Raw genomic sequence first — 26,922 nt, 5'->3', positions numbered from 1 at the left:
GCTTCGGAGCAGACATGTCTCACATGATGTGAATGAAATTGAATTGGGCCTCTCAGCTCACCTAGCATATGCCTTTCTTAATTGTATTTTCTTAAATTCTCAACCTTTAATAAACCTCTAAAAAAAGATAATACCCCTTGCAGAGAGAAACTAATTTCTACCTGCCTCAGTTTCCCCCAATTTTTAACTGTTACAGTAAATAGGATTTAAATGTATTATATTTGTTGTTCTTGTTATCATTTGAGTCTGTGTGTCAACCTGTCAACCCCCAATCTAATAGTACCTTTCCCATTTTCTTGGTCCAGCACAGTGAACTGTACATTTGGGAAAAAAAAAGTAAAGGACTATGCGTAGTCAGTTTCAAGAGGGTTGATGTGTAATGGTACCATTTGTTAAAGTGTGATTCATAGTAAATAAGAGTGAGGGGAGATTCTATTCTCTTTCTTTTTGTGAAATAGGCGAAGGATTTTGCCTAACTACTTATGCAGCTCTTTTTTAAAAACGTTCTTACATTCTGTCTTAGAATTGATACTAAATACCGGTTCCAAGGCAGAATGGTAAGAACTAGGAAATTGGGGTTATGTGACTTGTTCATGGTCACACAGCTAGGAATTGTCTGAGGCCATGTTTGAACCCAGTACCTTTTATCTCAAGACCTGTCCATTGAGCTACTAGCTGCCCCAACTTTTACATCTTTATTCAGAGTTTCATAACATATAATTGTTCAAAGGGGCAGAAAATTAAGATTTCCATTGGAGTATGGAATGTACATCAATGCAAGGCATCGATGCTGGAGAACCATGGCTAGGGGCACATTTAGGCAAAGTAAGGGAAATGTGGAAAAAAAGAGTAATGAGTATTAGAAGGGGTGGTGCTTACAAGAAAACTTGTGGTATAAGGAGATTGCTGGGTGTTGAGTAGTTCTAAGAGACCATTTATAATGGCAAAGAAAAATAAGGCATCATACTTAGCTTCTCAGTTCAGTGGTCTAGTCTGAGGCTTGATGTTGTCTAGCAGCACATTCCTATGTCTGTCTGAGTTATTCAGGTATGAGGATATACTTTGAGACAGAAGGTATTTGATTGCATTAGATTACCACTTTTATGCAGGTTGGTGATTTGAAATTGTACTGCTCAAAGTAGTTTGTCTTCACCTTGACTTTTAAGAAGTACCTTACAATAACAGGTTGTGTGTGTGTGTGTGTATGTGTGTGTGTGTGTGTGTGTGTGTGTGTGTGTGTGTGTGTAGAATTGTGCAAATAGTATGGATCTAAATTTTATCATCATATTAGATTGTATTATCATTAGTTATTGTTGTAAAATCCAGCCAATTGTTGTGTAACTTCCCCCATGATGCTTTATTATTTGTTGGTTTTTTAATTCATATTACTTTCAACTCTTTTACAGGAATCTATTCTTCTAAATTGTTGATTCTAGTTTTGGAAACTTTTAGCATTGTGAGTGACCAGGGGTGGAAAAGTATTTTACTTTCTTTGTCTGTTATGAAGAACTGGCTTTCATCAACATTCGAGCCTGCTGGTGGTGTATAGGCAGGTGCCTGGAGGAGAATACTCTAGCTGAGAAGTAACAAGATGTGGCACCTGCCACATCAAACACAGTTAAAACCTGGCAAGACTCTTAATTCTTATCCTATGCTGATAAACTTAGAGAAGGGCATTTTATCAATATCTCTAATGCAAAGTTTGGGGTCTAAAAGGTTCTCCATTGCTGAGCCCAAGTGCCAGGTGTGTGTTCTTATAGTTCTCTGTTTTTATTTCTCATATCCAGGTATCAGTATTACCTACAAGTCAAAAAAGATGTCCTAGATGGGCGTTTGCGGTCTACCCTGGAACAGGGAATCCGACTAGCTGGCTTAGCTGTACAAGGTAAGATCCAGTCGCACACTTACTACCACACTTGGAAGTTTGTGGCTAAAATCATGTTTGTTTGTTTGTTTGTTTTTTTAGTGGTTAAATTTTTTTTGATTTGTAGTGGCAGAATGCTAGAATAGACTTTCACTCCCATTTCCAGGCATTCTTATTTTCCATACAATCTCAACCTAAGCAAAAAGGCTATTATTTGGGGGAAAGAATTTTCTAGAACTTTTGAAAATCAATTTTCTTAGTGCTTATGCTTTTGTAATCTTACTTGAATTTGGAGAACTCCCAGCTTTCTTTCTGTCATTGAAGTTTCATTTCAGTGTCTGTGGCCCATATTTTCATGATTATTCTATTGCCCTATTTAGTTATATTTTGTGGGTTTATAATAGTTTAAGTTTGATTACCCTTAAACATTAGAGTGTAATTTCCTCTAAGCTAATTACAAAAATAAACAAAAGCACATGGCTGTTATGCAAGAAGATAGACACATAAAAGGGCAAATTTATATTTGTCTGTCCCAAGTAAATGTATCAAAATTTTATTGTCTCTGTATACAAAACCATATATGCTTTATTCTATCAAATGATGACTTGCCTTTACCTTTTTTAAGCCAATGTTGAGCATATAGTATTCCTTTTTATTTTTTAAAAGGCATGCTTTGTTTTTTTACTTCTGTTTAAATAGAATTAATATACAATATTAACTGCAGAATTAATAGAAGTAATAAATTGCAAGTTAATATAAATAATAAATGAGAGAATGAATTCACTAGTAACTTTTTTCTGACTAACTGGGGTATCTTAAATTTTGGACATTAGTTTTCAAGAATGGAAATTGTGCCTTGAACCTCATTACAAACACAGAATAGAATTTTAACCTTAGACTTGGAATTTTTGTAATGTGTGATGCACCCCAACTTCTTGTAGTTCACTCTAAAAGTCCTTGGGTGTCTCATCCAGTACCATGAGTCTCCTGAGTTATTCTTAGGTTTACAACATGCAGAATATTTTACTAATATATCTACTATATATAAAAACTACAAATTACAAAAAAAATTTTACTACTATATCTACTATATATAAAAACACTTAAGAAGTGAGAGGGACAGCCGCCTCAGTAACAGTGGAATATGAATGACTTTTTGAAGGCTTGACTCTTCCTCTCCCTCCCTCTTCCCTCCATATCCAGTCAGTTTTAAAGTCTTGTCTATCTTACCTCCTCAATGTATTACAGTCCTTTTCCCTTCTTCACTCACCCAGCCTGTATTCTAGTTTGGAACCCTTTTATTATGTCTCAGGACTGTTGGCAATTGCCTCTTAATTAGCTTCAAGAATAGAAATTGTCTTCTGTTTTCTTTACTCCTTCATCTATCCTTTGCACAACTGCCATATTGATATTCTTAAAATTGGCTCCCTATTGTCTTTAGGACAAAGTGGCAACTTGTAAGCCTGGCTGCTACCCACATTTTCATTCTTATTCTATATGCTTCCTATTTTAGCCCACTCCTTTTTCTAGTTCCATTACCCAACATTGGACCTCCTCCCTCCACGGTTTGCCTCAGTGCTCCTTCGTGTCTGTATTGTGTTCCTCATTCCAGTCTCAGAATTTTAGCTTTCTTCAGAGTACAGCTCCCATGTCATCTCCTCTTTGGAGTCTTTTCTTGTTCCCTCAATTAACAGTATTTCTTCCTCTAGAAATTATTTTATCTTGTGTGATTTTATACATACAAACATATTTACATAAATACCTAGCCATATACTAGACACACACATATACATGCACACACATATACTCTTATATAGTACGTATTGTGTTCCTACCTGGAGTACTGGGCCAGTTTTCTTATTTTAATCTTTGAATCCCAGTGCCCAATACAGTTCCCTACACATGGAATGTATTTAACAAGTGCTTATTGAATTAACTGAATAGTCATTTAAGTGCCTACTATATGAAGGACACAGTGCTAGATACTGAGCCCCTTGGACATTACTATTATGGGACAGCTAAATGGCTCAGTGGATGGACAGTCCGGCCAGGGGATGGGAAGTTCTGGTTTCAAATCTGGCTTTAGACACTTTCTTTCAGACACTATTTAGCTATATGAACCTGGGCAAGTTACTCAACTCCAATTACTTAGCCCTTACTGCTCTTCTGCCTTGAAACTGATCCTTAGTATTGATTCTAAGATAGAAGATAAGGGTTTTTTTTTTTTAAGCTACTGGTAATAGCTTTCAGAAAAAAAAAAAAAAACTTTTTCTTAAGAATTCTCATTGTGTAATTTAGAAAAAATATTCCTAAATAGGTCTTGATCAGTGACACATATAAAATCAGGGTGAGGGGAGGGAAAGAACATGAGTGATGTAACCATGGAAAAATATTCTAAATTAATTAAATAAAAATGTTTTTAAAAATTTAAAAAAAAGGAAAAAAAGAAAAATATTCCTAACAGCAATATTAGCCATTTGATGAGCAGAGTTCTCTGGTTCTCTGAACTTGAGAATGCATTGACAGAGGAGAAAGTCTACTCTCCTTGAACACATCCCATCCAACATGTAATTAGTATCATGCTGTCTTGGTAGGTGGCATGAGTAATAAACTCTGCTTTCTCCCTGTATACATGTGCTTATCTGAAAGTCATCTGATTTTTTTTTCTTCCCTACAAGATCTTATTGGTTTTATGACAAATCTAAGAAAATACTCAAATAAAGTCTTATATTTATTTCTAGGCACAGGGAGAAGGGCTAAGAACTAATGTCTCTTTATGATACAGACACATTTGATTCTCTTCCCAATTGCTAGAACATACCTCTGTGAGCTGAAAACAGGACAGAACAACATTTTTGGCATCTTTCAACATGTGAAATTGTCTAGGAGGTGTAAAGATTTCTAAGGGTGTTTGCCAAGGGTGATTTATGGTGGGGATTTCCAGCTTCAGAAATACAAAAAGTTATGGACAGTGTTTGTTCTTCCAATTAAAGTGAAGTTTAAAAGCCCTGTTGGCAAGTCATTCTTAAGATGAGTAGCTGCATATTTAACAAATTGACAAATGCAGGTTTGACTAAATTTTTAAAGGGAAGCCCTTTTAAAAATTCCTACTGTCTTCATACTATTAATATAAGCACATATGTACTTTGATGTTTAGCTTTTTGGTAAGCTTAAGTAACAGCTATTTGTAAACTTATATTTGGCACCATTTGAATATAATAATAATAATCAGGAAATTGGAGGAAGTGAGGGAAAGAAAAAACACTAGGGTTATAAATGTAATGAGTTAGTATCCAGTTGAGTGAAGCAATGACTGGTTTGCCATTCAGGACCATGGAGCCTTGGTATTCCAGTTTCCTCATCTCTAAAATGGGAATAATAATAGCACCTATCTCCCAGGGTTATCATGAGGATTAAGCACTTCACAGACTTAAAAATCTATGTACAGTGTCCCAGAAGTCTTGGTGCAGGTTTAAGTAACTTAAACCTGCACCAAGACTTCTGGGACAACTTGTATAAATGCTGCAATCATTACTCTAGTTGTTGTTATTAGTACTTTATCTTTTATTGATGCTGAATCAATACTCTAGAATTGGCTACTGGAGGTTTTAGCCTAAAGGGAGGGATATTAATTTGATTTTATTGTTGTTTCTGTTTAAAAAATAAATGCTTGTTAATAATTGATAAAAGAAGCCATCTATTCCTTCTTTGTCTATTGGGCAAAGATGTCTTTCCCTGGCAACACTGGAAATCTTAACCCAGAGGGAAGTTTAGATATAGATTTGTATTCTCCCCTCCCCACCCTTTTCAATTCATTATATTAAACACCATTTCTTCCTTCCTTCCTTCCTTCCTTCCTTCCTTCCTTCCTTCCTTCCTTCCTTCCTTCCTTCCTTCCTTCCTTCCTTCCTTCCTTCCTTCCTTCCTTCCTTCCTTCCTTCCTTCCTTCCTTCCTTCCTTCCTTCCTTCCTTCCTTCCTTCCTTCCTTCTTTCCTTCTCTCTCTCTCTCCTTTCCTTTCCTTTCCTTTCCTTTCCTTTCCTTTCCTTTCCTTTCCTTTCCTTTCCTTTCCTTTCCTTTCCTTTCCTTTCCTTTCCTTTCCTTTCCTTTCCTTTCCTTTCCTTTCCTTTCCTTTCCTTTCCTTTCCTTTCCTTTCCTTTCCTTTCCTTTCCTTTCCTTTCCTTTCCTTTCCTTTCCTTTCCTTTCCTTTCCTTTCCTTTTCTTTTTTATGATGCATTCAGCTGATTTTGGGGACTACAATCAATTTGAATCTCAAGATTTCCTTCGAGAATATGTGTTATTTCCTATGGTGAGTCTATTTTTATACTTTTTATTTTGTCTTTTGTTTCTAGATGGGCTTGGATCTTTCTTCTGAAAAAAAAAACTTTTCATGACATGTATGTTCTCTTGGCAAGCTGTATGGTATTCTTTCAGAGTTGAGACACTTTAAAAAAATGAAATTGTTGGGGGAAGGGATAGGTGTGGTTGGGATAGACAGGATGGGACTTGCAAAATATTCATTTCTGTAGTGTGCTGGAGGTGTGGCTGGGTTCTAGTCACAGGGAATATGCCTATAGCTATAGAGGATGGAGAGAGCCACTAGCAGTGAGGAACAGCTCTATCCTTTGTCAGAAAAATGAAGAATATTTTCTATTAGAGAGAATCAGTGATGTTCTTCCAAACAAAATCTCCTCTCCTTCTGTATCTGTTCCACTTCCAGGTAAAGGGCTTTTGGATGTCTTGGCACTTAGCCAATATTAAATTGTACCCCCATTCAAAAAGGGTCTCATATCATAGACAACATTATATCCATCATTGTTTTTCATTCTGGAATCATAAAAACCTTAGGTTTTTGTGGAGACCAGTGAGTCTAGTTTTCCATGAAAATCTGGAGTTACCTTTACAGAATTCTGGATTGTCTAACATCTAGTCTGTTGAATGTAGTGGAAAACACACAGATAGAAGCACTGTCACTCATTTGTTCTGTGACCTTCTACATGTCACTTAATCTTTCTGCATTTCAGTTTACTTATCAATAAAAAGATGAGGCAGACCAAATGATCTCTGTAACCTTCCTTCCTGCTCTAAAATTTTAAGATATTGCAAAGCATTCTGGCCAGTGCAAAGAATAGTAACATGAGTGCTATATACTTGTATTAATGACTAACATAATAATCTTAGCTTTTTTTGAGAAAATATCTCCATTGCATCATTGACTCAATGAAACTTGAGTCCCACTAATGCCTCCATCTTCATTTTTTCCCCTCTTTATGAACTGCTTTGTAGCCCTGTCTCTCCCATCCTATATTTGTTGATTTTTTTTGAAGTATAGGACTAATTTTTACATTTTCCCCCTTTTAACTCAACTTTTTAGACAGTAATTTAGTCAACATTGAGAAAACTTTTGAGTCTGTGAGTGTGTCTGGAAAATTAGCACCAACACATCAGCAGCACACATGCTGGCACTTGGTGTAAATTGTTTTTAGGTCTTGCCATCAGCAATCAGGCACTGAATTTTGGGGGACTTCCTCCTAGGTGGTGACTCCACATGGGGTGCATGCTGATGTGTCCCCAGCAGTTAGCCCAGTGAATGATACATAGTATAGGTGCTTAATAAATCCCATTTGGCTTCCTCACTGCTAGGTGTACATTCTTGGAGCCTGTTTTGAAACACAGAGTGAAGGTGGTCAGGGACAACTACTGAGAACAGATTTTGTGTAATGCCTTTAATATCATGTTCCAAGGGACATTTTAATAAATTATTGGTTGGTGATTTTAAACTCTGGATCTTATAAACATATTTTCTAGCTCTAATCAGTGCATTGAGATAGAAAATCCATGATGCTGATGAACTAGTGAAAGGTCTTAATTAAATAGTGTAAGTACACGTGGGTTTCAGTTGTTTTGATCCAAACCTGTAATTTTATCAGAATAGAGATCTCCTAGGAAATACTTACTGTACTAGTGCAATTTCAACATCTGTTTCCCAATGGATAGGCTTAGAAAATTGCCTGGAAAAAATAGTTCAAGTAATTTGATGCGGATTGCCTAATCAGTCTATTTTAGGTATAAAACTTAAACACAAGTCTAACTGATTCAGAAGCTGGATTTCTATCCTCTACATACAAACAGATGCACATACTTTTTTTTTTACACCCTTATATTCTGTCTTAATATCAATTTTAAACCAGAAGAGTGATCAGGGCTGAGCAATTGGTGTTGTGACTTACCCAGGGTCACATAGCTGGAAAGTGTCTGAAGCCAAATTTGAACCCAAGTCCGGGTTTGGCTCTCTACCCACTGTGCTACCTACCTCCCCCAATGCCTACTTTTTTTGGGATACAGTTTTTATTTCCATTTGACCTTTTAAAATTCTTAAATGTGTTATGGTATATATATATATATATATATATATATATATATTTTACCAATAGAAAGCACAAAATAACATGGATAGCATATCCCATGAGTGTGTGGTTATATATGGGCATGTAGCCTGCCATTTTTCATTAGCACAGTACCACCCCCACATTTTTCTGTGACACAGACAAATACCAAAGGGAGGCCCAGGAGCTGTAGACAGAGATAGTTAAGCACAATAGCTGACTGCTATCAGGCTACTGAAGATTGTTGTTAATATTATTGACCTCCTTCTGCGCTTTACCACTATTTCTTTTATTTTCTTAAAATAGTTCCCTTTTTAGCTTTTCAGGTGATTATAGGGTTGTGCACATTCACACATACAACTGAATTTCTAAAATGCATGGGGAGTATGTATTTGCTACTCAATATGAACCTGAAAATGTTCCAGGATTTAGCATCTACCATAAATACAAGCTACTTTAATCAAAGGATGCCCAGAAAACATGTTAAAGTTTGAGTGTCCAAACATTCTATATTTCTATGTACAGGACAAATTCTAATAGTTTATCTAGATTTATCTTACCTCCTATCAAGTTGTTAATGGAATGCTAGTCGTAAGTCAGAAAGATCTGAGTGGAAATCCCATCTCTGACATTTATTAGTTGTTTGATCATGGGAAAGTTAATCTCTCTAGGACTCAAGCAGCTCTAAGACTGTAAGATATGGCAGGACTGTAATCTCCTTTGGAAGAGGAAGCCACATAGAAGATTTATATCTCCCTTACTAGTAAGTTGTTAAATTCAGTTTCTTGCTTCAATTGGGTATTGCTTGGCAAAATCCATATATCAAGGACGACATGTAGTGCTTAGTCATTTAGTTTGATCATCCTGTTTTGGTTCTCTCCTGGCATTCCCATCAGAGCTCAGTATAAAAATGAAAAATTAAGTATGATAGATTTTTTAGTTCCCATTTTGATATAAAGGTGGGAAGAATCTAGAGCAAAAAGTTAGAGTTCTGTCATCACCTTGCCTGCTTGGAGGTGCCATTGTGCCTTAGTGGAAGAAATGCTGGACCTGGAGTTAGGAGAGACCGAGTTGTGAATCTTGGCTTTGACACTAGACTTAACTTCTAAGAGCCCCTCATCTCTTTCTTCATCTAAAAAATGAACATGATGATTATGTTGAAGAAGGAAAAAAAATGTCAGTATCCTCACATGGACATGCTTCATTTGGAGAGTTCAGTTCATCATGTCACATTTAAAGAAGAACATTGTTAAATGTGAGAACATGTACAAGAGGGCAACCTAGATGTTGAAGAGCCTGGAAATCATGCCTTATGAGTGTTTCAGTTTGAAGGAGAGAAGACATAAGAGGAAAATAATTGCTAACTTTAAGAATACTATCTGTTTCATGAAGTTGTCATGAAGATGACAGAATCACAGGATTTTAGAGATAAAAGAAACCTCAGTGGTCATCTAGTCGAGCACAGACCTGAAAGATAATTTATTATGCAGTCGATACAACAAGTTTTCACATGTCCTTTGCTTGAAGACGTTCCATGAGGGTGATCCTCAGCTGTCTTGCAAAGCAGATGATAATTTGGAATATTTTTCTATTTAATAACGATAAGTTTGACAGTTTGATCAGATGTACATTTTAATATATTTTTATATATTTTAGAGCATAATAATTGCTAGTTATTAACTTATTAAAATCGTTGGATTTAAGATCAATTTATAGATTGTATTATCAAGTATATTGTAAACTCCCTGTGGGTGTGGTGTATTTTTCATCTTTGTAGCTTTAGTACCTAACATAATACCTTTTTTATAATAGACACTTAAATATTAAATTAGAAGCCATTTCCACTTACTTTTTTGAATTAACAATTTTCAATCACAAAAATATCTCTCCATTCTATCCTTTTTTGTTCCCCATTAAGAAAGAGCAACAAAACTCTTGTTACAACATTTATAGTCAAGCAAAACAGATTTCCATTGCCCCCGTATTCCCTCCCCTTGCCCTAGTTGTCTCAATTTACCTCTGTCCATCAAGTAGGCATCATGTTTTATCATAAATCCTTTGGGATTGTGAGTGACCATTGTGTTGATCAGAGTTCAAGTCTTTCAATATTGTTTGTCTTTTTAAAAAAATTCAATTTTATAATTATATATTTATTTGCTACATTAAAATTCCTAGGTCTTCTCTGCACTAGAGAAGACATCATTTGACAAAAAGATATATGTATATATTCTTTCTCTGGAGGTCATTCTTCAGACAATATTTCTCTTGCTGAGTATGATGTTCTTTTAGTTCTGCTCATTTTTACTCTTCATAATTTTATGTATATTTTTCCATTCTTTAAAAAATATTTATTCTACTCATCACACTCATATGCCACAACTTGTATAGCTGTTCCCCAGTTAATGGGCATCCCCTCAATTTATAGTTTTTTGTAACCACAAGGAGGGCTGCTATACATTTTTTTAGAACATAGATGTTCTTTTTATATCCTGCTATTTTACTAAGATTGTAGATCAATTCAATCAATTTTTCAGTTGAATATCTAGAATTTTTCATGTATAACATCATACCATATACCATCTTGAATACCATCTATGAAAAGAGATGGTTTTATTGCCTTTTTGTTCATTCTAATTACTTTAATTTTTTCCCTTTATTGGTATTACTAGCATTTCTAATAGAATATTAATAATGTTTTTGACAATGAGCATCATTGTTTCACTCCTGATCTTAAAGGGAAAACTTTTAACTTATCTTCATTACAGGTATTGTTTGCTGATGGTTTTAGTTATATACTTCTTATCATTCTAAGGAAGAATCCCTTTATACCTATGCTTTCAAGTATTTTTAATAGGAATGAGTGCTATATTTTTTCAAAAGCATTTTCTGTATCTTTTGATATGATCATGTGATTATTTTTTACTTTTGTTGTTAATGTAACCAATTATGTTAATAGTTCTTCTTATATTAAACCATCCCTGCATGAATTCTGTTTAATTATGGTATTAGCACCATATTAGTTTCATAAAGGGAGTTTGGAAAGATTTCTTTACCAATTCGTCTAAAAAAATAATTTAATATTGGAATTAGATGATTTTTAAATGGTTAGTGAAATTGACTTGTAAATCCAACTGGTCTTGATTTATTTTTCATAGAAATTTCATTTATGCCCTGTTCAATTTCTTTTTCTAAAATACATTTATTTAGATATTCTATTTCTTCCTCTGCTTTTCTAGGGAATTTGTATTTTTGTATTCTTCCATTTCACTTAAATTGCTAAAATTATTAGCATATAATTAGATAATATGACACTTAATAATTGGCTTGATTCATCTTCATTAATTGTAAATCCATCCTTTTAATTTTTTATGCTAAACCAATTTTTGGTTTTATTTGGTTTTATTTATTAATTCAGTTATTTTCTTACATTTAATTTTGTTAATCTCATCTTTAATTTTTAGGATTTCCAACTTGGTATTTAATTGGAGACTTAAAATTTTTTCTTTTTCTAGTTTTTAAAAATTGTATACTGAGTTCATCAATCTCTCCTTTCTCTATTTTATTGATCTAAGTGCATAGAAGTATAAATTTTCCTCTGACTGCTTTTACAATATGTATTTGGTTTTAGTGTGTTGTCCCATTATTATTATTTTGTTTTATAAAATTATTTTTTATTTCAATGGAATTCTTTAGCCTGCTCATTCTTTAAGATTGTTATATAGTCTTCAATTAATTTTTATTATATATTTCCATGGTCCCTTATTAAATATAAATTTCATTTAATTATGATATAAAATGCATTTAACATTTCTTCTTTGCTATACTTAACAATAAAGTTTTTTGTCTTAATATGCCTTTTTTTGTCAAGGTAACATATACTACTGAGAAAAAGATGTATTCCATTCTATGCCTATTCAATTATCTCCAGATATCTATCATATCTAGTTTATCTATGATTTTATTTTTTCTCCTTTATCGCGGGGGGAAGTCAGCTTTCCCGGGGATCAGGGAGTCCTTGCCTGGATGATGGCATTGGCGTATGAAGAAGATAGGAGACAGTTAAAAGTTTTAACCTGCAGCCAGGCATCACAAAAAAACTGCTCTGCTAAGGCTTGTGCTGACTTTATTTTTATTGGCTCAAGAAGTACACATCTACTTGGCACACAATTTCATTTTCAACATACATGCTTCCTTAAAGGTAATAGAATAGGTCATACATTAACTTTTAACAAATCATTTGATTTATATTCTATAATTATCCTACATACTTTGATTCCATGGATTCTAACAACAAATGCAAAGCTCTACAAAAGATACATGTGTGCTCATCACAGGGTAGGCTTAACTAGAGGTCACTTTCTCATTAACCTGTAAGGTACCAGACATGAGGTTAAGCTAAGAATGATTATTCATTACACTAAATACATAATCGATCAGACTTCAAAGATACAATTAATATAACATTTTGCCTAGTATTTGGAGTCAAAGGCTATAATCAACATAACACAGTTTAATTTTTTTATTCATTCTATTATATTAATCTCTATCTCAAAGCTTCTATCCATATATTATCTTTCAAACTATTCAATTAAAGATATCATTCTTGGGTTTAAACATGACTGTAAATGAGAAGTAAACAGTTTGACCTATTTAAATCCTTTATACTTGGTCTTTCATATTTATATTCTTATGTTTCTTCTCCTTTTTGTAGATAATTTTCCCATTCGTTTCTGGTTTTTACTTTAAGAATATCTGAAAGTCTTTTAATTTCTGAAATGACATTTTCTTCTCTTACATGATGATAATCAGCATTGCTGGGTAGGTTATTTTTGGTTGTAAATTCAGTTCCTTTGCTCATTGAAATATTGTATTCCATGCTCTTTGTTGTTTTGTTGTAGAAGTTGCTAAATCTTGTCTTATCTTGACTGTAGCTCCACAGTATTTAAATTGTTTCTGTTGCTTATAGTATTTTTTCCTTAACCTGGGAGTTACCAAACTTGCTAAAATATTTCCGGTTGGGTTCTCTTACAGGTAGCAATAGATGATTTTTTTTTCAAGTTCTACTTCATATTTTAGTTCCAAATCATCAGGACAATTTCTTTAATTAGTTCTTAAAGTATAGCACTTAAACTCTTTTTTTTTGTCATAACTTTAAGGAAATCCAAGAATTCTTATATTGTGTTTTCTTATCTATTTTTCAAGTCAGTTGCTTTTGTAACAAGATATTCTCTTCTATTTTTCATTTCTTAAATATAGTTTTATTATTTCTTGTTACCTTAAGAAATTATCAGCTTCTTCTTGCCCAATTATAATTTTTGATGAGTTATTTTCTTTGATGAGTTTGTGAATCTCTTTTTCTAATTGGTTGACTTTACTTTCATAATTTTATTGATTTTTTTGCACTACTTTCATTTTTTTCTAACTTTTTTTCAATCTCTTAAATCTAATTTTAAAGTCTTTTAAAAGCTCTTCCAAGAACTCTTTTTAAACTTATGCCCATTTTATTTTCTTCTTTAACATTTTTAAAGTGAGTGCTTTAATTTCACTGTCTTCTGAGTGTGAACCCTGATCTTTATTTCCAATTCATTGTGTGTGTGTATGGTTGTTATTGTTATTTCCTGAACTTTCTGGGGGTCTTTGACCCCTTGCTTCTTTTTAAGTTCTACAATACAAGATCCTCAGCAACATTGTCACCTTCAATACTCTTACTCCTGGGGTCTCTCCAGAGCCTCCAGGTGTCATGTTACCCTTGTGTTTATGAATTGTCAATTTTAGATTTACTCCACCCAGCTTAGTCTAACAATCAGGAATGTCTACACCCCTACTTAAGGATTAAGTGTTGAGAAGGATGACTTATGACAGACCTGTGCTAGGAAATGACAAATCAGAAACAACTGACAGACCCTCTGGGCTGTCTTAAGTCAAGTTTAGGCTACCATTGGTATATGTGAGATGCAGGAAGTAATGTAAAAAATGGTCTCTATATTTCGTGTCACTTCCTCTCTCTGGGGGCTTTTCATGGAGAGGTGACTTGCTCTTTTTTGCGGCGGAGATGTGGCTGGTGGCAGCGTGCTGGGCGTGTTGGTGTCTTGGTGTGCTTGCAGCTCTTGTCTGGACTTGGCATGAGCTTGCTAGGTGAGTGAGTTGAGTGATTTCTTTTTCCTTTACCTTCAAAAGCACTATCCTCTTAGGAGGCCCCTCATCTCGGAGTATACCTTGTGGCTGGAAGCTGAGCTAGTTTTCATCTTGGAGGAGGCCTCATGGCTGGAAGGTCTTTGAACTTCCCTTGGCTCAGGCTAGGCTGGAGAAATCTTATACCCATTTCCCTCTCTCTTCTTCTTAATTCCTTCCCTTTATATTAATTAAACCACCATAAAATTCCTAAACTGACTTGAGTATTTTTTATTGGGATTTGAATTAATCCCTGGTGACCAACTAAATTTATATTCAGTCTCAACCCTAAATTTACCCCTTACAGAATTGCAATATGGAACTCTGTTTTCCCTAGGTGCTTGTGTCTCTTCAACTGTACTCACTCATGTGCATTCACTTCCCCTCTTCCCTAGTCATAGCTTGAGACACTACAGCATGAGGCAATATGTAGTCAGTGCATGTAGGACCCATAATCTTCTCTTAGTCACTGCCCAATCCCTACACAGTTGGTTGGAATTTCCAAAGCTGAGGCTATGCCCTACACAGTTGCCCCCAGGCACTGCTGTCTGTTAGTTTTATTATCAGAATACCACCTAGAGCCTTCCCCATTTCTTCCCAAGTTGTTCTATGTTGGGCAGTTGTTTCTCCCTGACTCAACTATTTGTGCTACTTTAAAGTTTTCTCAAAGGCATTATTTTTAATTATTTTGAGGGGGTATTTGGAAAGTGAATTAACCTTCTGACTTGTTCAGTCATCTAAAAGTAATTCCTCTTCATGATTTTGTTATAGAAATTGTTTTCTTGGTTTTATCCACTTTCCTTTAGTTCACGCAAGTTTTCTCAGGTTTCTCTGAAACCATCCTTTTCTAATATTTCTTATAGCACAGTAATTTTCAATCCCATTTCATATCCTTAAGTTGTTTAATCATTCCTCAATTAAGGCACACCCTCTTAGTTTCTAATTCTTTGCCACCACACAAAAAAAGCAATAAATATTTTTGTACATCCTTTGTTAGAGCCTAATCTCTCACTCACTCCTATTTTTCTGAGTTTAGATCTGGCCTCAGACATTTAGTTGTGTGACCCTGGGCAAATTGCTTAATCCTGTTTGCCTCAGTTTCCTCATTTATAAAATGTGTTGGAGAAGGAAATAGCAAACTGCTTCATTATCTCTGCCAAGAAAACCTCAAAGAAATAAATCACAAAGAATAAGACCCAACTGAAATGACTGAGTAATAGCAGTTTGTCAATCTACCCTTCTTCCTTTTTCTTCCTTTCCCTATTCTCTTTTCTCTCCTGATTTACTGTAGAGTGAAATATGTTTCTGTAACCAATTCTGTGTGTGTGTGTGTGTGTGTGTGTGTGTGTGTGTGTGTGTGTGTGTGTGTGTGTGTGTGTGTGTGTGTGATTCCTTTTCCTGGCCAGTTTAGATAAGAGTGTGGTTCAAGTGCCCTCCCTCAACCTTTTTCTCCTCATTTGTATACACTTCTACTTGTATTCCCCAATTATGTGAGAGAATTTGCCCCATCTTTCAACTTCTCTTTCCTCTCCCACAGTTATTCATTTTTCCTTCTCTTTCCATCCTCATTTTAAGATCATTGTTCCTTGGCTCTCTGGCTAATTAGATCCTGCATGATAAGTTTTTGAGGGAACATGTATATTAGCTCCCCATATTAGATTGAAAGCAATTTATTAATTTTCTGTCCCTTAAGATTCTTTGTTCATGTTTACCTTTTAAGTGTTTCTCTTGATTGCTGTGTTTATATTTCAAAGTTTCTTTGCAACTCTGATTTTTATCAGGAATGTTTATTAGTCCTCTTTCAGCAGAAAAGGCATTCTTTCCCTCCTGTGGAATGATACTCAGTTTTGTTGAATAAATTATTCTTTATTGTAAGCCTATATCATTTGCCTTTTAAATATCACACTCTAAGTTCTTTACTCCTTTGTAATGTAGCTATTAAATTATGTGTGCTTCTGACTGTGGCTTCTCAGGATTTGGATTCTTGATTCCTGGCTAATTGTATTATTTTTTTCTTTGACCTAGAGGCTCTAGATTTTGACTATAAAGTTTGACCATAAAGGAGTTTTAATTTTGGGTTTCTTTTCAGAGGTTAGTGGTGCATTTCTTCTAAGAGACTTGAGCAATTTTCTTTAATAGTTTCTTGAAATATGATGTCTAGCCTCTTGTTTTAGTCATAAAAGACAGGTAGTCAGCCCAGTGATTATTTAATTTTCTTTCTTTGTTCTGTCTTGTTTTCCAGGTCAATTATTTTTATATGATAACTTATATTTTCTTCTATTTTCCTTTGTTGAATACTTCTTGCTATCTCACAAAATCATCAGCTTCTTTTTTTTTTTTTTAAGAAAATTTACCTTCCATCTTAGAACTAACTCTAAGTATCAGTTCCAGGATAGAAGAGTGAGTGGTAAGGGTTAGGCAATGGGGGTTAAGAGACTTGGCCCAGGGTCACACAGCTGGGAAATTTCTGAGTTCAGATTTGAACCTAGGACCTCCTATATCTAGCAATGGCTTTCTGTCTACTGAGCCACCTAGCTAACCCAGAAATCATTAGCTTCTATTTGGTTCATTTTCATTTCAGAGTTTGTTGCTTGGATGAGACTTTGTATCTACTGTGTTAAGCTATTAATTCCCTTTCCAAATCATTCTTCCACAGCTCTTCATTCTTTTCCATTTTTTCCTCTAGTGCTCTCATTTCCTTTATAAAAACAATTTTTTAAACTTAAGAAAAATAAACCTTTTGGGGCAGCTAAGTAGCACAGTGTATGATAAAGCATCAAGCCTGGAATTGGGAAGACCTGGGGTCTAATCTGGCCTCAGACATTTCTTAGTTGTGTGACCTTGGGCAAGCCACTTAACCCTAATTGCCTGCCCTTGCCACTCTTCTCTCTTAAGAATTGATACTAAGACTGAAAGTAAGAGTTAAAAAAATCTAACAAACAAAAATTCTCGCTTAATTTCTCCCATGAATTTCAATTGAACTCTGGCTGAACCTGTGCTTTTTCTTTTAGGCTTTTCTTATAAATGCTTATAAATAAATAAATCTTCTGAATTCTTGAGTATTCCTGTCACCATAATATTTTTTATGGTAGATTTTTTTTTTGCTTATTCTTCCAACCTACTTCATGACTTTGGACTTTTATGTTTGGGTCAGTTTTTCTGTACTGTTAAAAGGCATGTCTGGTCTGAGCTTTCTCAGGATCTTTTACTTTGGGACATTGAGTCTTTCTTTGGAATATTGAGTCATGTGATATTCCAGTATCTCAGAAACAGCTCAGCCTGGGGATCTGAAAGCTTTTAGTTTTTCTAATTTACTCTGATACAGGACAAAATCTAATACCTGTCCTCTTAAATTGAATTCTGCAAGTTCTTGACCTGGATTTTTATTTGAGCAACAAATTGTGTTGTGGGTTTTCTTCCTGTGCAATTTTAGAAGACTGCAACTAGGCTTAGCCATTATAATCATCCATCTTGAAAACTTTTCTCATTCAAAGTAATAGAACTACAGACTACCTGTTGGTAGATTTTCTACTTTGGTTTCAGATTGGACTAGAGGCTAGAATTAAGATACTATTCAGCCTCTGGAAGCAGAGTCCTATTTGCTTCTGAACTGGCTCCTTGCAAAGTCCTTGCTCCTCACCCTGGAATGCCACCTCTAGGCTCAGGTGCCCTCCTCAGGCTGCCATAGATTTGTGCCCCAATCCTGGGCACTTAGTGACAAAGCTGACAGCAATTGCTCCTGTACTCACCATAAGGTCTGGGAGGTCTGCTCTGGATCTGGGACCTCTGGTTTCCCTGGTAAACAACTTCTTTGTGTGCTGGAATGCCTCATTCTGTCCTTGCCTCTTCAACCTTCCATTCACTTTAGAACAGAAGCTAGGGATTGAACTCTTAACCAAGTAGGATCTCTAAATTGCTTAGATGTCCTAAAGTGCAAGAATACTTTGTAGATCAAAGTTGGAGTGGTTATAGAAAATATATAAAAATATTTATTTCCTACCCTCATTGAGCATATAATCTATTAGCTATTATAAAACATGCATAAATGAAGTGCCTTAAGAAAGCTTATGAAATGATCAAAAACTTATAAATCATTATAGTACTTAATCCTTGAAATCCTTAATTTTTTAAAGATTTAATTTAATTTAAAAGAATCTTTAAGAGTTCAGAGCTATATGCCATCAGGTGAGCTTATTCAGGTTTGATTTCCTGGAAAGGTGCATTTTGAAGGAGAGAGAGAAGAGAATGCCAGGATCTTTTTGAGTCTCATTGGTGTCTATTTCTGTAGGATTTGGCACTGGAAGAAGCTGTCCTGGAAGAGCTGACCCAGAAAGTGGCCCAAGAACATAAAGCACACAGGTAAGGGAGAGATGGGGCAGAGGAAGATGAGAAATAGCTATGTGGAACGAATGAATAAATGAATGGATGGATGAATGAATGAAAAAAAATTAACTATATACTTTATGCAGAGCTAGCTTAAACACTGGGTACAGAGATAGAAAAACAAGACTCTTCCTTCTGTTAGAGAGTTCACATTCTAAAAGGGGAAGACAATGCTTAGATTGGGGTTCAGCAGCAATTTAGAGGGGAAGCCCTAATTGTTAAGGTTCAGAAACATAACATCTTTTGCATCATTTCCAGAGTCTCCATTGAACCATTTGATAGTACCCAGGACTTTGATGTTCAGGATTTTCTTTTCTGGGCCTTTGGTAGCTATGGCTACTGAGCAGGAAAGTAGTACAGGCAAACCTCAGAGATATTTGGAGTTCAGTCCAGACTATTGCAATAAAGCAAGTCACATGAATTTTTTGTTTTCCCAGTGCATATAAAAGTTATTGTTACACTATTCAGTAGGCTAGTAAGTGTGCAATAATATTATGTCTTAAAAATATGTATTTCTTAACTTAAAATGTTTTTTGCTAAAACAATGCTAAACTTCATCTGAGCCTGCAGCAGCAAATTATAATCTTTTTGTTGGAGTGTCTTGCCTTGATGTTGATGGCTGTAGGTTAATTAGGGTGATGGTTGCTGAATGTTGGAGTGGCTATGGCAATTTAAAAAAATAAGTTAACAATGAAGTTTATCACACTAATGACCTCTTCTTTTACTTGAACATTTAGAGCCATTGTAGGATTATTAATTGGCCTAATTTTTAATATTGTTGTGTCTCAGGAAATAAGAAGGCCTAAGGAGAGGGAGAGAGATTGGAGAATAACCAGTATGTGGATCAGGCTGAACACATACAACATTTATTAAATTTGCCATCTTGTATTTGTGGATTGTGGCACCTCAAAACAATAATAATAGTAACATCAAAGATCACTCAATCATCATGGGTCACCATAATAGATATAATAATAATGAAACGTTTCAAATATTACAAGGATTCCAAAAATGTGACATACAGAGGCATAATGTGATCTAATGTTATTGGAAAAATGACACTGAAAGACTTGCCTGATATAGGGTTGCCTATGAATGTTCAATTGGTTAAAAAACAAAGTCACAAAGTGCAATAAAGTGAAGCACGATAAAATGAAGTATGCTTGTATAGGGTTAGAATTAGGAGTAGGATTAGAATTAGGATATTATTAGAATTAGGGTATGAGGGTAAGAAGGAGCTGCTGCAACAGATAATTTCCAGTTTGTATCTGTAAAAATTGCTCCCCGAATGGTCTTGAGCCAAATTAGATTCTGTTTTGATATCCTGGGGGGCTCTGCTATTGAAAGCTAATTTTAACGTAGCCTTTGCTAAAATAAACTCCTAATTCCCATACATTAGGATACATCCTGTATATACTTCTCACTTTTACTTATTCTTGCCATGTTGACATTAAGAAAGATCATTAGAGAATCTGTTTCAGTCAGCTTTTGACTCAGCCCTGTGTCATTTACTCTTGGAGGTTTAGTTTTGTTGGAGGTTAAACTGTTAATTGTTTTAACCCAAAATCATCCTACAGCTATAGTGTCAATTGGCTGGACGCAGGGGAAAATTTTATCCTATGAATTTCTTTTATGTGCTAGCTACACTGGAAACTTCCTGACACTCCCTATGGCTTGAAATCCTTGGAGTATGAGCTCAAATACAATTTTGAGTGGATATCTCTAGCATTAGCAATATTACCAGTAGTGACAAAGATCAAAGAGCTAGACAGAGGAAAATGATGAGAATCTTTGAGCAAGGAAGCACTGTAGAGCTTGATGTCACTGCAGGCTACTTGAAGCTTTTCTAGGCTATTGCAAAACAAACATCCTTCCCATCCCATGTCATCCTTCCCTTCTATTGTTAGAGGGCAAGTGCAGTATTTCTCAGCTTTCATCTTGATCCTTTGCATCCAAAAATAATGTCTTTATATTTTTAAGGTAGTGGAGAATAATCCCAGATATAGGAACTAATTTATCTTAACCTTGAGTAGGCTACTTTATTCATAAGTCCATTTGAGATGATTCTTTAGTGTTTACAGTACAGTGCTGTCCAAGAGAAGACTTTAAGTAGCTCTCTTTGTGTTCTCCTGAATAGCTAATGTGCACTTTAGGGAGGGGAGGTTCTTGGAATTATGGAAATAGGTGACCAAGTGATGCATAATATTATTCCATCCTTGTGATGATTGCTACTCCCAAATCTAATAGCTAAACAACAGTTATGGAACTTGGCATCCTGAGGGTTGAATCTTCCACTGGCTTTGTCCTCCTTAACTGTTTCCTCCTTTTGATACTATTCTGGTTCTAGTGGAATCCTGCCAGCGGAAGCTGAACTTATGTATATCAATGAAGTGGAACGTTTGGATGGGTTTGGACAGGAAAGCTTCCCTGTGAAGGTAATGTACTTTGGCTTTTCCTTTGTGTGGCTTTCTCAGAAATGGGGCAGAAAGTTGTAGAATAATATTTTCTAAATTTTAGAGGACAGAGACCATGCTGGTCTTCCTTATATACTTACCACAGGGTAGATAATCAAATGTTCATTGAGTGAATCAGTGTTTATCTTCTGAGATAAATAAAATTTAAGTGTGTAATGATGACTGTGGAACAATTTCTCTTTCCAATACATAACTACATTCTCATTTACTTACTCATTACACAGGTATTTGTGGAGGATTATATTCACAGAACAATTCTTGATACTATGAGGGCACAGAAAAATTTCAGACCATGGTTCTTTCCCCTAATGATGTTAAAATCCAAAATTGAAGAGAAGTAGTACAGATATAAAAAGTTAACTAAAAATTCAAAAGAATGAAATGTTATACATCTTGCTCATTTGTTCAATAACTCTTTTAAAAAATGTCTATGTACCAGGCAATATAGTAGACCCTGAGAAAAAAGAAATGAAAAAAAAAACCTTGCCTTTAAAAAACTCACAATCTATTGGAAGAAAACAAACATGTACATATGAAAATATATGCATTATAAATACAAAGTATTTTCATGGATAGGAAAGGGTAGCATCAGACATGGCTGAGATGGGGAGTGGGGTGGAATCAGTAAACATTTCAATTAGGAGTTGTCATTTAATTTGAATTTTAAAATAATAGTCATTTTTCAAGTTAAAAGTGAAATGGAAGTAGGGGTCAACCAGCCAGGGGGCATCGGCTTGGGGTTCAACCTTTGCCAAACCACAGAGGCAGGAGATGGAATGCTGTGTACAAGAATTAGCAAGTGGAGCAAAAGGTACTGGAAATGTGAATAATATTCAGTGAACTTAGAGAGGTAGGCTGGAGCCATATTGTGAAGGGATTTGAATACTAAGCAGAGGAGTTTATATTTTATCCTTGGTTATGAAGGAGCCAATTAAACTTTTTAAAGAAGGTTGTGATGTGGTCAAATGAGTATTTTAAGAATCAACTGGTAGGTGTGTAGAATGGTGGTATCCACTTTAAATAGAAAAAGATGCCACAAATCTATACATAAGGATCTTTCACAAGTCTCATATTGACTTAATTTAAAAATGCAATATTACCTATGTTTTATTATATTTTTATTTATTTTGTTAAATAATAATCAATTGCTTTTTTAAAAACAGCTATGTTGATTTTATTATATGTAGGTGAAATTTGGGGAATTCACTAACAGCAAGCTAAAAAGACTGAATTTTTTATTCTTAAAAAATTTTATTATTTATTTTAAACATTAAAAAGATAGAGTTCTATATACTCTCCCTCCCACTCTTCCCATACTCACTGAGAGGGCAAGTAACATGATATCAATTATCAATGTGAAATCATGCAAAGCATATTTCCATATTAGCCATATCTAATTGCATTTAAATCTGGTTTAGGCTACTCTTGGGCATGTTATGGGTTGTATAGGTCATGTATTTGACACCTTTTGGGTAAAATATGGACTAGAAAAAAGATGAGTTAGGAAGACCAGTAACAACATATTGAAATAGTTTAGGAGAGAGGTGATGAGAGTATGAACTTGAGAGAGTATAGTTCTGTGCAGGGAGAGAAGGAAATAGATATGAGAGATCTTGAAAATATAAATTGACAAGATTTCACAATTAATTGGATTAATTGGGGTTGGAGAAAAGGAGGAATCTCAGATAACTCTGAGATTGGAGACCTGAATGCCTAAAGGGATGGTGATATTCTTTTCAGTAAGAGGAAAGATAGGGAGAGAAGTAGGTAAAGATAATGGGCAAAGATAATGAATTTGATTTTGGACATGTTGAGTTAGAGATGCCTGTGAAACATACAATTGAAAATGTCTAATTGGGATTTGGGGATAAAGGGCTGGATAGAAACTAGAGCTGGATATATAGATTTGGAAGGCATCTATGAAAAGGTTCTAATTGAATCTATGGGGGATAATGAGAGGATGTAGGGAAAAGATGACTTTTGGATATATCTGTGATTAAGGGAAAGAAGATGGATTAAAATTCAGGAAAGAAAACTGTTGAAGAGTAATCAGGCAGATAGGAGGAAAATAAACCAAGATCACTGTCAGGAAAACTCAGGAGTGAACATCTAGATGCAGAAAGTGCATGATGCAGAGTGTTAAAAAAAGTAAATACAGAGGAAATTCTCAGTGCTACTCAGAGTACTAGACTTGAAACTTCAAAACCAGTCATCATCACCAGAAAAATGTTGACTTGAAAAAAATTGGTCTTTGATTCAGGGTTATGCTTAGAGCTATAAAGCAGTTTCCCCAAGACAAAACAAACCCATTCTTCTCTTCATTTCTGGGCCCAATTCATTAGTCATCATTTGTGTTATTCCAAGATGCATGACCTGATGGAAAAACTCTGTAGGCTGTTTAATTATCTGTATTTCATAGTCTACACAATTGATATTCTTCATTGTGTAGAGGAGATATAAAAGCTAATATCAAAGAATGCCTGACTGGAAAAAGGAGGTGGACTCATTGATAGCATAGCAACAGTGGGAAAATGTCCACTAGATAGCTTCTCTTCTACTTTGGTACCCACTTGAGGTCAAGATATATAGAGAAAGGTGCTTAATGTGTTGAGTGAGCTTCCTCTGAAGAACAAGGACATGGACAAGAACTATGTAGTAGGATGACTAGGTAAAAAATGGATTGTGACCTGCATATTGGAAAGAGATTCTCACATTTGTGAGATCATTGATACATTGAAGCAAAATGTGAAATAACAAAGAATCTTCAGATTTTCTAGCCACAAATTTATAAAATTTGTCCTGATTTTTAGAGCCAGACCTTAAGTATAAGTCAGCTTTCTAGTTTCATACAATTAACCTTCATTGCTAATGAATATTATTGAATAACTGCATACTCATTTGAAAAATCAGTTAATCAATGTTATTTATTTGCTGAGCAGACACATTGCTATACAACAATGGCAAAGAAACAGACAAATAGCTATTTACCAAATTAACATAAACTATGTATAATTAAAGATAGCCACCTGTGATTTCATGGCTGACATTTGTCTTCCCTCTCCATCCTTTGGCTTTTGTGCACTGCTTAGTAGGTGGGATAAAACTTTTATTCAGTTCTATGAACCCCTTCCATTCTGTTTTGGCTTCTCCTGTTATAGTGAAGGATACCCCATGTGATATAGAGAACACATTTCTTTCAAAGTACCAGCTTCTTGTCTCATTTATTAAATCAATAGTTCTATCACTTTCGATTTTATTAATTTCTCCCTTAATTTTTAGGATTTCTAATTTGGTTTTCTGCTGGGGGTTTTTAATTTGATCGCTTTCCAGTTTTTTCATTTGCATTTCCAATTGATTGATCTCTGCTCTCCCTTGTTTGTTAATATAAGCATTCAGGGATATGAATTTACCTCTGATTACTGCTTTGGCTGCATCCCAAAAGGTTTGAAAGGATGTTTCGCCATTGTCATTTTCCTCGATGAAATTATTAATTGTTTCTATGATTTCTTCTTTAACTAAACGGTTTTGGAGTATCATATTGTTTAATTTCCAATTGGTTTTAGATTTGGTTTTCCATGTACCATTACTAATCATTATTTTTATTGCCTTGTGATCTGAGAAGGCTGCATTCATTATTTCTGCTTTTCTGCATTTGTGTGCTATGGAGAACACATTTCTTAAGGCAAGAGAGTATGCATCTATCTTATGGTGTTGATTTGAGCTCAAGGCCAAGTTTGATTTTTTCTTTCTGCCAGTCCCAGCCCCACTCCAATAAGAAAAATTAGAACTTCATTGGACACCTAAATACCACTGGCACATTCCAATAATTTCAGACCTGACTGCAATTTCATCACAAGCATTTCACTTAGAACTGGCTTCATTGGATGGGCTATAAGTGGCCTGTTCCTCTTTGCACATGTGTAATTTGCTTTAATGAGAACTACCCATGTGCATCAGGGGGAGCCTAAGAGGGTGGCTATAGCTTGTGAAAATGGCTAAATGGTCCTTTTTCAGATTTGTTTAATTTTCTTTTGTGTCTCTGATGACTGCCCTTTGTAGGGCTGTAATCCATTTCCCCAGCAATAATGCCTTATGATACCATCTGCAACCTACTTATATTCCAGCAGCCCACATACTGTTATGATATGCTGGGTCGCTGAAAAATTAAAGGAAACTTTTCTACTCTTTCTGGAAAATTGACTTTCCAACTGCCAACTATTTTACTTGTTCTAGACTGAGGGTGGTGGAGACGACTAATGTTTTCCCCAAGCCCTGGTTTAAAATTTTTTTTCTCCCCATTCCGGACTTATTAATAAACAAAAGTTGGTATTGAGATACTTTGAGGTTAGAATCAGTGTCAAGGAATACGAGCAGCTGAGATGTTAAGAGAGGCCTCTTTGCTAATATAAACTACATTGCTAAGTTTTTTTTTTTTAATGGGGAAATCAATGAAAACCTCTGACACTACCTCAATTTTGTAAGTAGAGAGATATTACAAATTTCTTTAGGTGGCAGTGTGATTTAGTAGAGCTTTTAATTACTGTCTCTTCTTCAGATCTTTGCTTTTTGTGACCTAAGAAGAATCTTCCAGACTAAAAGGATTATTGGAATCCCTGTGATGAGAGTGATAGGGATGGCACAGTCAAGCCACATTAAGTAATAGAGTAGACTGGGGGAAAATCGATTTCACCTCCCCTTTGCCCCTAGACCCTCCAAAAAAGTATTACTTTTCTCAAGATGCTTAGGTCCATTGCACTGATGTATTGTCTTTATGGTTAGTATAGTTCTTTCTTGACCTTAAAAAAACAAATGGTTAGTAAATATCTTTAAATGGAAAAAAATCTTAGTCCTCTAATTTCTCAGAATATTAAATTCATCATTAATTATTAATTACTGTTCTAAAAAGGCACAAACATTGCAATAGGTATAGTGAGTTTTCATGCTGACTTAATGTATGCTAAGATTAAAAGCTGAACCTTTTGCAAAATATACCATGCATACAGGTCTGAATTTTTTCATGGAGAGTGATGGTTTTAGATAAATTGACTGGAGAGACAAAAATGGAATTGTTTGTAATTTCTTTCCATTGCCCTCTTTCCATTTTCCATTGTCAGTTTCCTATTCCCAACTTATGACATGAAGCGTCATGGTATTGTGGATAGAGGGCTAGACTTGAACACAAAAATCCCATGTTTTTTTTGGCTTTTCATATACTCTAACCATGTTATCATGGGCAAGTCTCTTGATCTAGTTTTTTGGTGTCCTTAGTGGCTCTTTAAGACTTTAAGGTACAAATGAGTTGCTGCTCTGCATTGGAAGAGGGAACAATTATGCTGGACATTCTATATGTGGGTGAAACATTTTTCCAGCGTTAGTAGTTAGCACATAGTTAATACTTAATAAATTTTTATTGTCTAATGGAGAGATAGGTGCAAAGAACAAGGAAACATATGCTAGTTATTTCTTTTACACTGATCCCTAATATTTTCTTGCAATGCTAAGTTCCTCTTAATACTGTCCCTTGTATAACCCTCTGGCATTATTAGATAATCTCTTGAATATATTTCATTGACTTTAGTTTCAAGGACCCTCAGTGGAGCTATGCAGCAAGTAAGGCTGTCACCGACTGATCCCAAAGTAAATGCA

General features: G+C 35.0%; 1 protein-coding gene across 3 annotated transcripts in view; it reads left to right on the top strand.

Annotated features, from left to right (window-relative positions):
• PTPN14 (protein tyrosine phosphatase non-receptor type 14) overlaps window positions 1-26,922 on the top strand; it is a 279,017-nt gene that overhangs the window by 186,537 nt on the left and 65,558 nt on the right. For all 3 annotated transcript variants that reach the window (XM_007481388.3, XM_007481385.3, XM_007481387.3), the window contains 4 exons: window positions 1,788-1,885; window positions 6,104-6,171; window positions 18,708-18,778; window positions 21,150-21,237. In XM_007481388.3, the coding sequence (XP_007481450.2) occupies window positions 1,788-1,885; window positions 6,104-6,171; window positions 18,708-18,778; window positions 21,150-21,237 (325 nt within the window). The remainder of the gene's footprint in view (window positions 1-1,787; window positions 1,886-6,103; window positions 6,172-18,707; window positions 18,779-21,149; window positions 21,238-26,922) is intronic.

The sequence above is a fragment of the Monodelphis domestica genome, chromosome 2 (genome assembly GCF_027887165.1).
Source record: "Monodelphis domestica isolate mMonDom1 chromosome 2, mMonDom1.pri, whole genome shotgun sequence".
NCBI lineage: Eukaryota > Metazoa > Chordata > Mammalia > Didelphimorphia > Didelphidae > Monodelphis > Monodelphis domestica.
This window is presented reverse-complemented; position numbering and strand designations above follow the sequence as displayed.